Source organism: Gorilla gorilla, chromosome 1, assembly GCF_029281585.2.
Source record: "Gorilla gorilla gorilla isolate KB3781 chromosome 1, NHGRI_mGorGor1-v2.1_pri, whole genome shotgun sequence".
NCBI lineage: Eukaryota > Metazoa > Chordata > Mammalia > Primates > Hominidae > Gorilla > Gorilla gorilla.
Genome location: NC_073224.2, coordinates 21969483 through 21983396, shown reverse-complemented (window position 1 = coordinate 21983396; position 13914 = coordinate 21969483). Strand labels below are relative to the sequence as shown.

General features: G+C 40.8%; 1 protein-coding gene across 3 annotated transcripts in view; it reads left to right on the top strand.

Moving 5' to 3' along the window:
- PCNX2 (pecanex 2) overlaps positions 1–13914 on the top strand; it is a 344391-nt gene that overhangs the window by 72308 nt on the left and 258169 nt on the right. For all 3 annotated transcript variants that reach the window (XM_063707871.1, XM_055372884.2, XM_004028606.5), the window contains exons 6-8: positions 2432–2579; positions 2721–2866; positions 4388–4481. In XM_063707871.1, the coding sequence (XP_063563941.1) occupies positions 2432–2579; positions 2721–2866; positions 4388–4481 (388 nt within the window). The remainder of the gene's footprint in view (positions 1–2431; positions 2580–2720; positions 2867–4387; positions 4482–13914) is intronic.

Sequence of the window (13914 nt, the reverse complement as noted above, 5' to 3'; positions counted from 1 at the left end):
TTATGAATCAAGTCCTGGCCATTTCGGGCTAATTATTATGGGGGTTATTGTTTGGCTTCCTGGATTGTTTGCCAGAAATAGTGGTCTGACTTCCTACAAGCCTGACTTGTGCATAGTATATTGGCTTCCTGGGCTGGTTACTCTGGATAATGGGTTGATTTTCTCACCTGGTTGCTGCAGATTATTGGTCAGCGTTCTACTTTTATGAATGGTTTCTGCCTATTGTCCATTTGTATATTCAGTCTCCTAACTTCTAAGAATTTCTAGGGAAAGAATCATGAATGTATATAGAAATGCTTATTGAAAAATTGTCTATAATATGGAAAATTGAAACGATGTAAATTTATAGTCAGGGTCTATTTAAATTATACCATTATCAGTGTAATATTATATAACTACTATTTTTAGATGATGTAGATGAATATCCAATAACATTAAATATTTATAATAGTTTAAGATAAATATAGGTATAAAACCATACCTGCATTATGATTTCATTTTTGTAAAAAAAAAAAAGTGCGTATATCTAGGAAAAAGAGACTGGTGTGATATATATCAAATTGGCTCCAGTGGTAATATCATGATGGCAGGATTAAGAGTGATTCAAAGTTTTTTCTTTTGTATAGTTTTAAATTACATACAATGACTGTGTACTATTTTTATAAACAGAAACATTTCTATAAATGTATTTTTTAAGGAAAAAAGGAAAAAAAAGTCCATATGTTGACTTATGTAATGTACCCATTTAAGAGAAAAGGAGTCTAAGATATGATAAAGAGATGTGAACAAATGAATTCAAAGACACTTAGTGTGAAGCAGGAGAGCTGTGTCAATATGCCTTCCTGCGATTTTTTATGAGGCATGATTACTGGCTAAAGCTATTTGTTATGATAGCACTTTCTTATAAATGTGTTTCTGGAAAACTGTGAAAACTTCTATCTTGACAGGCTGTCACATGAAATGCAAACATTTTCATACCAAGGAAATTCTTATGGTAGTTTCACAGATGTGCTGAAAATGTTTATGTTCAGGACTCACAGAGAAGCCAGCATTGCTCCTCTAATTACTTGAAGTTTAAGGATGAATAACTTTGTTATATATGCAAGGATGTGATTTATATCCCACAGACACTAACACAGTTTTGCTTTCTGAGGGCTTAGGCAGATCTTGATAGACTTTTCTAATGGTGTGTCTTGAAAGAACTTGTAGGTTCAGGCTCAATTCTGTTCTCTCAGGCACAGGCTGTTGAGCTTAAGAGCCAATCATTTACTCAGAGTAAGTCATGGGAGTACAATGGTCCTTTTGATCTTAAAAGTGACTGTTGGAATGTGTCCACAGAAAAGGAAGGGCTGATCCTCAGGGACATATGCAGTCCATTTGGCATAATGGTATAACCTGAGACCCTTAGTGGTTTGTTGTTTAAAGAGGATTCAAAAAATGCAAAAAATAAAAACAATCAGTACCTGTTGATCTTGGAATTCTCATTCATCTTAAAATGTTCTCAGGGCAAGGAATAGGTATTGTAGCTCTCTGTGTCCTACACAGTGCTAAGCATATTGTTCAAAATCAGCTATACTTGGCCGGGTGTGGTGGCTCATGCCTGTAATCCCAGTACTTCAGGAGGCTGAGGTGGGAGGATCACTTGAGGACAGGAGTTCAAGACCAGCCTGAACAACATAGCGTGCCCCTATACCTACATAAAATTTAAAAAATTAGCTGGATGTAGTGGCATGTGCCTGTCATCCCAGCTGTTTGGGAGGCAGAGATAGGAGAGTCACTTGCGCCCAAGAGGTTGAAGCTGCAGCGTGCTATGACTCCACCGTTGCACTCCAGCCTCCAGCCTCCAGCCTTGGCAACAGGGCCAGACCCTGTCTCAAACAAACAAACAAAAACAACCCCCGCCCCCAGCTATACTTAACAAGTATTTGCTTTATGAAGGGGACAATTCTAGCTTTAGCTTGAAAATTCAGTTTTGGAGAGTGAGAAGAAAGACTGATAAGATTTATAAATGGTAAAGGGGACCTTGTTCTGAAATAGCCAGATTTGTTTTTGTAATTTTTTAAAATCTGAAGTTATTCATTTATGAGATATGAACCTTTCAGACCTATGTAACCTAAATGGATGATTTCCAGCTGGGCACATGTGTGGTCACCGAGTTATTTCAAGGGAGTCCCTCAACCTGTATATAAAATAGTAGGTGTTTGTAGACACCTAAATAACACGTCTCAAACTTATACATACTTCTGTTTTTCACATATATGTAGGTACTTCCATAATTAAAAAAATGAAAAATTATTTAAAAGCCTTTTGCATGCAGAGGAGCTGCTTAGATTTTCTTTCTATTCTTGTTTCAGTTTTGGTAACTTATTTCCCAGAGCTTTCACATTGATTTATTTTATATTAAATTAACAAGTAAAGCAATGTTTTTCAGATAACTGTTCCCAGGAAAAAAAGGAGGAAATCCTGGAAAATGAAAAGCCCAGTGGACACAGTTCTAAGCAAGGAAAACCAGACTTGCAAAGTCAAGACCATACTAGCACCGGCCCCGCATGCACTCAGCCTGCCAAGACCACAGCCTTGTAAGGATAAGTTACTTAATTTAGTTTCACTTGGTCATAAAGCATGAGACAGCCTCATTTACTGGCTTCTGCTTTTAATGCTTTATCAAGGATAAGGAGGAACTTCTAATCATTTTTTTTGAAACTTTTATATGTGTTAAGTTTCCAGGGCAATAGACAAAGACAGATAATCTACAGGGTAACTTCCCAACAAGATAGTTCTGTCTTGCAAGTCATCAGTGGGCCTGAAACATCTGTACAAGAAGAGATATCTGTGGATGCTATGCATGTCTTCATTGATGAACATGGTGAGTCTTTGGAGCTCTTTACTAATGAACAAGCAGGGAAAACTGTCAGCTTTCTCAGGACTCAGCGTGATACCTTAGCATGAGTGCTAGACTTGAGAACTGGAAGACTTAACCCTGTGGTTGCCCACATACTGTTCTTTGAATGGAGTGTGCTGCCTCCCATCTCGGGGCCTTTACACGTGCTGTGCCCCAGTGTGTGCTATTGATTTTTTCAGATCTTAGTCCTAAGGTAAGTTTTTCAGGGACACCTCTCCTGAACTCCCCAGACTTAATCAGTTTCATCAGTTTTTGTTGTTCTCTTAACACTCATCTCTTTCGTTCTTTGATAATATTACAGCTTGTATAATAATTTGATTAATGGCATTTCCCCCTCACAGTTATCAACTTCAAGAGGGCAATGCCCAGTACTTACTAAATATTTGTTGGACCTGTGTTGCACACCTGACCTTGATATATTTTTTCAGCACCTTGGTATAAAAAGGATTTAAAATAGTATACATAGAGAATTATAAAGTGGCAAGTTCAAAGTTCAAAGGATAAGGGATATAGGTCCTAGTTTTTCTGGGATGGGTCTTGGCTTATGTATCATATAGCTCCAGTAGTGCTTGTTATTTTACTCGCAAAAGGATCCTGGTTTGGAGAGTAAATTATATGGTTACTTTATCTGGAGTTCAGTAGTTTATAGTTTTAAATGCTTTTGCATGTGCAGAAATATAAGGGACTTTTACATCCTAAAGAACAACATTAGCACTTACATGAAAGCCTCCACAGGGGCTGCGGTTGTCATTACAGTTTCTCTTGGTGGAAAACACCTTTGAGTTGGAGGGCCACCTTCCAGCTGCTCACAACAGACAAGGTTAATTATGCTTCCTGTGTCAACTGAAGAAGGCACTAGTAGGAGCTCTTCTGGGCAGAAACCGGATTTTCACACCTCAGTATCCTGAACTGCTTTAGTGGAGCTAATTGAGCTCTGCAAATTAATTCCATCTCTTGCTTTTCCTCATTAACAGACTGACACATCAGTCAGTGTGCTGTGACACTTGCTCATCTGCACAGTTGGAGGCAGAGATGGTCTCATGCGGTCCACCAATCAAAACTGTACTCTTAATAAGCTGCTTTTTGCACATGATACTGAGGTATTCGTATACCAAAAAATCTGGTTATATCCTAGCACAGATCATGCTGACACATGAAGAGAACGTATGTAAAGTGAATTAAGAGATGATACAAATAAGTCTATCAAAAGCAATTAAATAATAAGTAACCAAGTCAAAACTTGTCTAAGTATATTAGCAGGGAAGCAGGTCGAAGAAAATTTTCTTAGTAAAGTTCCTTTCAGACATCCTTCAACTTCTCATGATACATGTTCTGTGCAGAAATATAAAGAATGGACCCCAATTGTCAACAGTTATTATAACAGACCAAAATAAGTTTCCTTTTAACTTGAAAATTGTATAAGTTGAAACGATTCTATATGAATAATTATGTCATATTCTTTGCTGAAATTTTCTGATTTTACAGGGGAAATTAGATCCTGTTATTTAAAATCTGGAAATCAGAAAGAAGGCCCTTTACAGCCTCTACCATCAAATAGTGACTGTCTCTCTCAGGCTCGGTGAGTGGAGCTTTGTTTCCAGGCTTGAGAGCTGTTGCATTGCTGGGAGACACAGCGATGAAGATAAAGTGAGGATTCTGGTTTAGAAGAAATGTGTTAATCCCTTTGTAGTTGTTAAGGCATGTGGTTTTGTATGAAAGAAAAAGAAAATCTGACATTGTGAAATAATGAAAAATAAATGAAACCGTTTTCATTGTTGCTGCTTCCAAAAATGAAGATAACATGTAGGTAGTATAAATAGACAGGAACTCTGTATAAACATAATAATGTTCCCTTCAAGAAAGATGGTGATGCAGCTCTCAAACACATTATTAAATTTGTCCCAAGGAGTGGACTAGAAATGTGGTTAGTTCTCATTTATTCTCATTTACAGTAATAAAGGCAAACTGTTTTACAGATAGATACACATCTTTTCTATTTTACTTCAGAATGCTTTGAATAACTTTCTTAATTATGCTGATATTAAATTAGTTGATGAAGTTGATATTAAATTAGTTTGCATATCTGGGACATACGATGATTAATAGTGCGTTGGGAAAACTGTACGTCTTGTCAGTGGCAGATGGAATTCATCCTTCATCCTGGGCTTCAAGATTCTTTGTGGATAATCCATATGGCCATGTCTCAGTTGGTTGCTCTAAGTGTGGAAGTAAATTGTTCATGTATGCTTCTTTAGAATTATATGTATATTTGAGGATTTATGGGAGACTTTCACGGTGTAACTGGAATGTCTTGTGCTTCACATCTAAACCTTAATTTCAGAGTCTGTGACCCCATGTGTCTTTCCAAGTTTAAAGTGTTCCCAAGGGTTTATGGGAAATTCAGGGGGAGGGTCCTGTGTGCTTAGAATAAAGGCTGTCTTTGTCCTTGCATTCTGGCCTCCAGGTGGAATGCTGTCGTGTACCAGCTTCTTAGGGCATTCTCTCTTTAACGCCACTACTGTTTCTTACCTGCTTAGGAATGCTAGTGCCATTCAGGTAGGTCTGATGGGAACCGTAGGTGATGGCTCTCTCCCGCCATGCAGTCCTTCCCAAGCTTTGCATTAAAGCAGACTGCATGTGCCCAAAGTCACTCCTGTGGGGAAACAGAAATCTTGTTCATGCCCCACTTGCCGTCCACTCTTCCTCCTTTTCCCTCAGGTACCATGGACCAATCCAAACGGCACAAACTTCTTCTTCTCCAGCCAACAAGCATGCAAAGTCCCCATGCAAGTGGACACCCAAGAGGAGAGGGAGGTTTGCTGTCCACATCTTTACTCTAACCTCCAGGACATTCTAGACGTTATGATGGTTTGATGAGTTTAGTCATCTAAGATGGCAGCTTTCTCAGACAAAATATGTAATTGCATGAGAACGCAGCTTTGAAAACTATCATATTATTCTGCAATTCCCAGCTAAAAGTTGAAGTTTTTCTAAGCTGAATTTAGAACAAATTCTTCTTTTATCCCAAAGTAAAGTTACAAGATTTTTGTTTTTAATTTTTTCCCCCCAGGATAAATATATGTCATTTTTCCCCTAGGTTAGACACTTGAACTGCATTTGTCAGTAATGGTAGTTAGAATAAGGCCATATATCCAGAGCCTTAAAGAACTGAAAATTTATAGTATCCAAGTAAAAATGAGAGAGAGGACCTATAGTGTTTTCATTAAGCCTCAGTTCCTTAGGCTCTGCCTCTTCTAGCATGACCTGTTAACTTGCTTTCTCCCCTTAAATTTCTCTCTCTTTATTAAACTTCCTCCAGCTTCTGCTTTCTTTCATTTCCTCTGCATTTCCTTTCCAGATTACAGCTCTTTTATATTTAACCTGCCTTCCATTTCCAGAGCTGCCTGGACATAGGTTTGCCGCAGTGCATTCAGCCTTGGTGAAACGGCTTTTGGTGAGGTTGTGTTGGGGTGCTGCGGGGGTGTTGGACTGAGAGGCAACTGAATGTGTTGATGCTGAACTTTCTTGTGAGGCGTGTGGCTTGGTGGAGAGTCTCAGAATGCCAGGCCCTTTCTTACATGCCTTTTCAAGTCCACAGAATAGTCAGACCCCTTTCTGTTACAGAGGAAGGAAACCCATCTCAAACAGGTTTAAGCAAAGTGGGGATTTTGCGGTGATGTAACTGAACAGTCTTGGGTCCATCTGTCTTCAGGAGTGTCTAGATAAAGAGGTTCAGATTGAGTCACTGGGGCCTAGTTTTGCCATTTCCATCGCTCTCCTGCTCCTCTGTTTTGACACCGTTCTCAAACACCTCACCCCGGCGGTCAAAAGACGGCTGTTGTTACCCTAGATCTTGTGTCTTCTCTCATCTAAGTCCAGCAAGAACAGTATGCTTCTTTCCCATAGATCCCATGGAAGGTCTCATTGTGTCTGATTGGTTCTGACTGAGCCATATTCCCTGAGCCCAGTCACTAAGACCAGGCAAGCACTTGGCCTGGGCTTACGTACACACACAGAGTTGGATTCGAGGTTCCCCCGAGACTGGAAGGGGCTGGCTGTCCGAGGGATGTTTGGAGTTCTGTGGATAAAAGCCAGGCAGCAAAAATCAACAGGTGACCCCGAGGACTCTGTTTCTGGTGAAAAGGCAACTGAATTAATTACTGAGCTCCTGTAAAGAGAAAAATGTTCAAGTTTTTTGCGAGCAACTTTCCCCTTGAAGAAAATCTTTATTGAATGTCCCTAGTCACCCCTAGCTTTTCTCATGTGTGAATGCTCCAATGGGCAAGGTCTTGGTCCACCAGTCTCAGATAGCAACTTCCGGGTCTTTGACTATCTGCTCTTTCTCCAGCATTATTTGACAGGGTGTTGGTCTTAAAAGTTCTAGAAAAGGGCTGGGCATGGTGGCTCACACCTGTAATCTCAGCACTTTTTTTTTTTTTTTGAGACGGAGTTTTGCTCTCTCACCTAGGCTGGAGTACAGTGATGCAATCTTGGCTCACTGCAACCTCTGCCTTCCAGGTTCAAGTGATTCTCCTGCCTCAACCTTCCCAGTAGCTGGGATTACAGGTGCCTGCCACCACGCCTGGCTAATTTTTGTATTTTTAGTAGAGACAAGGTTTCACCATGTTGGCCAGGCTGGTCTCAAAACTCCTAACCTCGTGATCCGCCAGCCTTGGCCTCCCAAAGTGTTGGGATTACAGGCGTGAGCCACCACACCTGACAATCTCAGCACTTTTGAAGGCTGAGGTGGGAAGATCACTTGAGTCCCGGGGTTTGAGACCAGCCTGGGCAACATGGCAAGACTCCATCTCTACAAAAAACAAAACAAAACATAGCAAAAACACCAACAAACAAGAAGAGTTCTAGAAAAGAAGGACACATTGCCATGTGTAACTTCTCTTTCTTGTGCTTCAAAGATAAAGTGAAATAATACACACGGTTTGCTATCATATGTATAGTTAGTCCTTAAGATAGAAAATAGAGGGGACTTTGTTATGCGGTGTTGTGGCATTCAGCGGCCCATTTGGGTACAGGACATATACAGTGCTTCGTGTCAGATGCATGAGCACAAAACTCCAGTCCCTTCACTTAGCAAAATTACAGCATTGAAGCTGTTCCCTAGGCAGTTCTGGAAAAGCAGTTAAGGCACTACCATCTGTTTAATTCGTGCTCAGGAAAAACGAGTCAGTCCTATGTCAGTCAGATGATCTTCTGGATTTAAACTGCTGTCTGACAGGCTTAGGGTGGATATTCCGATTGTCTCAAACATCTCCCCAGATTCTGACACATGGAAAACTGTGCTACCCATTCACAGGGGGCTAAGTTCTTTGGATTTGTAATAAGCTTTGTCTTTTGCAGAAGCCCATGATGTAATGATGATTTGGGAATCTTTGGGTTGGCTATCTGAAAGAAGAATTCTCAGAAAGCAGAATAAGAACCAGCTATCAGGCTCAATTTAGATTTTTGAATTTCTGAATTAACATACTAGTGCATGTGTGCACTCGTGTGAGTTCATGTGCACCTGGGGGTGTCATCGCTGTATCTCTAATGGTAGAGGTAAAGAATGGAACCAGAGCAGAGCCAGTGAAATGCCAGCAGGTCAGGATTTTGCCCCATGGAAGGACCAAGTAGCTTGTACCTTACCCCTGTGTTCCCATGTGCAATATTATGGCAGTTCGTGGCCCTGAACGAGGCACTTTCCTTCAGTAGTTTCGGGTAGTAACAGCCACCATTTGTTAAACACTTACACACTAAGCTAAATGTTAAATTATCTAATTTTATCTGCGCAACAAAACTAAGGCTGGTGACACTAGCTCTATTTTACAAATAAGGAAACTAAGACTGATTGCCAAAAGTGCTCAGCTTCATGTAGATAGTAAGTGGCCAGTGGACAGGTGAGTCTCCCTCCCTGCTCCCATCCCCCACCGTGGCGTCACAGGCTCAGGGTTTCTCAGAGCCCAGGCAGATGTGATAAATAGGTGAAGCTGGCCCAGTGTGGAATGGTAGAGAGGAGTGGTGATGACTGCAGTAAATCAGAGGGCATTCATCCCATCTGAAGGGCATTTATCCCATCTGAAGGACATTTATCCCATCTGAAGGGCTGCTGCTCTGTTAGTCTACTTATGATGGCTCATAAGTCCCAGGTGATAGGATTTTCCATTTTTTTCCACAAGGAGCTAGAAATGCATATTTGTATCTAAAAGTGTATTTTGTTTCATGTTGTTGATTTTAAGGTTTTTTTTGTTTTTTTGTTTGTTTTTTTGTTTTTTGAGATGGAGTCTCCGTCTGTCACCCAGTCTGGAGTGCAGTGGCACGATCTCGGCTCACTGCAACCTCCGCCTCCCGGGTTCAAGTGATTCTCCTGCCTCAGCCTCCTGAATAGCTGGGATTACAGGCGCGCGCCACCACACCCGGGCTAATTTTTTTGTATTTTTAGTAGAGACGGGGATTCAACATGTTAGCCAGGATGGTCTCAATCTCCTCACCTCGTGATCCGCCTGCCTTGGCCTCTCAAAGTGCTGGATTACAGGCGTGAGTCACCACGCCCAGCCGATTTTAATTTTTTTAACAACACCACAGACCACAGGTTGTGCGTGGTTGGCTGTGGCCTGTGAGCTACCTGTGGTCAGCCTCTGCCCTGCCCCCTCCAGTGGGAAAGCAGCCTCTGCCCTGCTCCCTCAGCCCTTCTTGCGCACATGTGCGGCATCCAGATGCCCCTAGGTGATTCCCACTGCAGGCTCCTCCAAACCACCTTGCCAAGTTCTCCACTCATTGCTCCCTTTTGAAACTCTCATCTTTGAAAGCTCAAGTTACAATCTGCCTCTGTTATGCTTCTTTTCCTTCTTAGTCCTCTCTGAAATTCATCTCTTCAAGTTGCTGCCAGGAGGATGCTGATCACAGTCTCCCTGGTATCTCATTTATTTGTAGAGGGTTCTCATCTCTTTTTCTAGATTGCATACATCTATAACCAGCCTTTGCTTAGCCCTTTATAGGTAGGTTCTCAATAAATGTGGGATTAAATCAAATGAATCATTGGAAATGACAAAGATGGCCCAGTTGGAGTTCTGGGGTGAGGGACAGCAGGAGAAGCTAAACAGGAGGGGTGGAGTAGGGTCCTGGGGCCCATGAAACCCGGTTGAGGAGTGTGGTTTGTTCTTTATGCAGCAGGAGTGATGGGAATCTATTTGCAGAGCAAAACAACCCTGATGAATGTGGGATTATCAAAACGACCTCAACAAATAAATCCCTCATCTTTGGTGGGACGGTTGGAGGGAGAGCCAGAAGCACTAGCAGTTTGCCAGATCAATGCATTTGAACACAGAATGTGATCTTCTCCTTTTATAAGTGGGAAGGTACAGCAAAATGAAACATGTAAAATGACCCTTTTAAAACCAATCTACATAGAAATCAGAGGTGGAGACTCAAATTAAATTTTCCAGTCCTGAGTTTTTATTATTTTTATTTTTAATTTTTTTGAGACAGGGTCTTGCTCCGTGGCCTAGGCTGGAGTGCATTGATGTGATCTCGGCTCACCACAACTTCTTCCTCCTGGGTTCAACAATTCTCCTGCCTCATCCTCTCAAGTAGCTGGGATTATAGGCATGCACCACCACACCTGGCTAATTTTTTGTATTTTTGCTAGAGACGGGGTTTTGTCGTGTTGGCTAGGCTGGTCTCGAACTCGTGGCCTCAAAGTGATTTGCCCTCCTCACCCTCCCAAAGTTCTGGGATTATAGGCATGAGCCACCGCACCCAGTCCAGCCCTGTGTTTTATTAGTTCATAAGGAAACAATTTTCTCTGTCTGTATGAAAGCTAACAACAGAGGAAAATCTGACATTGAGAATTTTACTTCCTTGAAATCAGAGGTTTAGTATCTAGCTATGTGAACACAAGTTTTGTCTCGGACTTATCTGGGTTCAAATTCCAGCACTGATATTTACTTTTTGTTTGACGTTATGCAACTTGCTTAACCATCTTAAGTATCCATTTTCTAACCAAAAAATGCAGATAATACTTCTGTAATTAATTCACTGGTTTGCTTTAAAAATTAAATGTGGGCCTGGTGTGGTGGCTCATGCCTGTAATCCCAGCACTTTGGGAGGCCATGGCGAGCAGATCACAAGGTCAGGAGTTCAAGACCAGCCTGATCAACATAGTGAAACCCCGTCTCTACTAAAAATACAAAAATTAGCTGTGCATGGTGGCACACGCCTGTAGTCCCAGCTGCTTGGGAGGCTGAGGCAGGAGAATAGCTTGAACCTGGGAGGCGGAGGTTGTGGTGAGCCGAGATCATGTCACTGCACTCCAGCCAGGGCAACAGAGCAAGACTCAGTCTCAAAAAAAAAAAAAAATTAAAGGTGATAGTACACATGCAGTGCTTAGGACAGTGCCTGCCATAGAGGGTCCTCAGTCAGTGTTAGCTGTTGTTACTGTCTTTGGATAGAAGCAGAAGGACTTCAGGTAAAGTGCACTGTGACTTGATATACCAAAAGATGTTGACTTTTGTTTCTTGATTTTTATAACAAAATACCTGATTTTATATAACAAAAGAGACTTTTGGCCAGGTGGAAGCCTTTCCTCTAGTGCTTTTATGAGTTGGTTTATGTGATTTTAAGGCATTCCCCTTAAATACCTGTTGTATTCCAACATCTTGGCATGTATGATAATTTTAGAGTAGGTCCTTTAATATTATGTCCTTGGCTTTTAATGCAATTAGATTTTAAGTTTTCTATTACAGTAAACAAACGTAAACTTTGATTTTGAACTTGGAAGGATGCCTACTTGGGGCTGTAAGCCATTCAGCCATGGAAGATATATTGGAAAAGCAGGCTTTTCCCCATAAGGTGACTTCAGTGGCTGGGACTGTCTCCAACTGGGCCATTAAATGGCTGATTCTTGTTATTAGCAAAAAAGCCATTCCTCTTAGCTATTGTTGAGCCTTGTTACCATGTGACAGTTTTATATCCCTGACTCCCAAGTATGAATAGGGAATTGTTAGTAATGTAACTTCCATGTCTCTTTGGGGATTCCTGAAGGAAACTGGGAGAGGAAACAAATTTCTCTCCTTTGCCCCACTGTCACTGTGGGAACCAGTGCGGTTCTTGTGGACTGCTGCAGAAACATAAGCAGCATTTTCCGGTTGTACAATAGCTGTCCATAGAGCAGGTACCTTTGGTAACATTACCTAACACAGTTCTGCTTTCCCCAGAAACCAGAATGAGGAAACTACAGCTTGAATTGCAGCCTTTAGAACTGCTAGTAGGAAAAACTGCCAGAGGATAAATCCACTTGAGTATTTTATTACCCAGAACACAAGATTGATTCAGTAGTTCAGAGCCAAAATGAACTAATTTGCCCAGAAAGTTGGAATTGCTAATCTGCCTGGAAAACCAAAGTGGAAGTAGGCTATCTGCCTAGGAAGTTGGAGGTGAAGCTGCTTAGAAAGTTGAAATGTGTTTTTGAGTGCAGAGGGTTTGTTGCAGAGTGAACTTTTATTACTACTCAGTAGATCTTGTAATTAAAGCTTGATAGTTTCTCTTTTTTGTTCAGCAAATATTTGTATTTCTTTGTGTATAAATTAATCCAAGTAATATAGCAGAGCTTTCTTCTATGGACAATCTATAACCATGTTTAAGTATTAATCTGGCTTTTCCAGTGTCATAAGCAATCTAATGGAAATGCATGCAAAATGCATATCATCTGCTCCCCAGTGAAATCTGATTGGAAAGACATGATATTTACATTCATTTTGAGGATCTATAACTCAGAAAGTAGGCATGGTAGTCTACTGAATGGAAGAGTCATTCTGTAGCAAATTTGTTTGCAGTACTTTTTTGGGGGATTTTTATATCAAGGATGGAACTTCAACTTGTTTTTATTTAAAAAATAAGAGTAGGATGGTAATATAAATATCTGAATTCACTTATTCATGGCTTTTGTTTTTGAATTATCGTAGCAAAGATCTAGCAGATATTTTTAGTTTATAAATTAGGCTTATGTTTGAAAGCTGCCATATGTCTCTGAACCCACTGTACCATACTCCAAAGGTGGATTGAAGCCCTGTACTTAATCTTTACTACCTCCTCAGAGTTCTTACTCTTTTGTTGACATTATCAGCTTCTCTGACCCTTATCTCAACAAAACCTCTTACTTATTGGGATTAACTTTCAGGAAAGTCCTCTAAAGCCACAATGTTTAATTATCTACCTGGTTCCCAAAGAAGATAAGCAGGCAGAAAACAGCAATAAATAATCATGTCTGTTTAGACTGTGTTTTTAACTTTAGTCAGAAGAAATAATAGTGACACTCTGACTTGGAATAGCTGAACAGGAATGTGAGGCAATAAAACAAGTCAACTAGATATTCAAAATGAAGAGTAAAACGTTGTGACTTCTCTGAATATTAGATATACCCAGTACCATGTGCCATTCAATTATAGTTTAGAAATTTCGTCTTTTATTACAAATATTTGAGATATGCATATAGCTGCCTCACTTAATTTGGATAGTAGAGAGATAGGTATTTGCTGCTTCAAATTTGAAAAACTTTTGTGGGTTCTTGGTGCCTTTGATCACATGGAGGTGGAAAAGATTGGCAAGAAGCAGATGATCACCTGGGTCTGCCTTGGAATAGTGTCTGCCCTCCCAAATTTCCATGTCCTCTCTTTTTGGCTTTCACTTTTTACTCTTTGCTCCTTTCACTGTCATTCTTATCTTGTTTCCTTAGACGTATTAGAAAGAGATTGTACTTTCACCCAGGCATAGAGTCATAAGGACGAAAGGTTTGTGAGGTTGATTCTAGAAAGACTTTTGTTCTCTGGGGCATTTTCTCTGAAAGCTTGAGAATTGGCCCTGCCGCTCAGTGTGGTTCTGTTCCGGTGGCAACAGCCACTGCCGCCACATGATGGCAGTCAGGTCCCATGCTCCCAGCCTTGCCTCACTTCCACGGTGTTGCTGCCTTTTTCTCCGATACTCACACAAATTTTACTGTCACATAAAAGGAGAGTTGAACA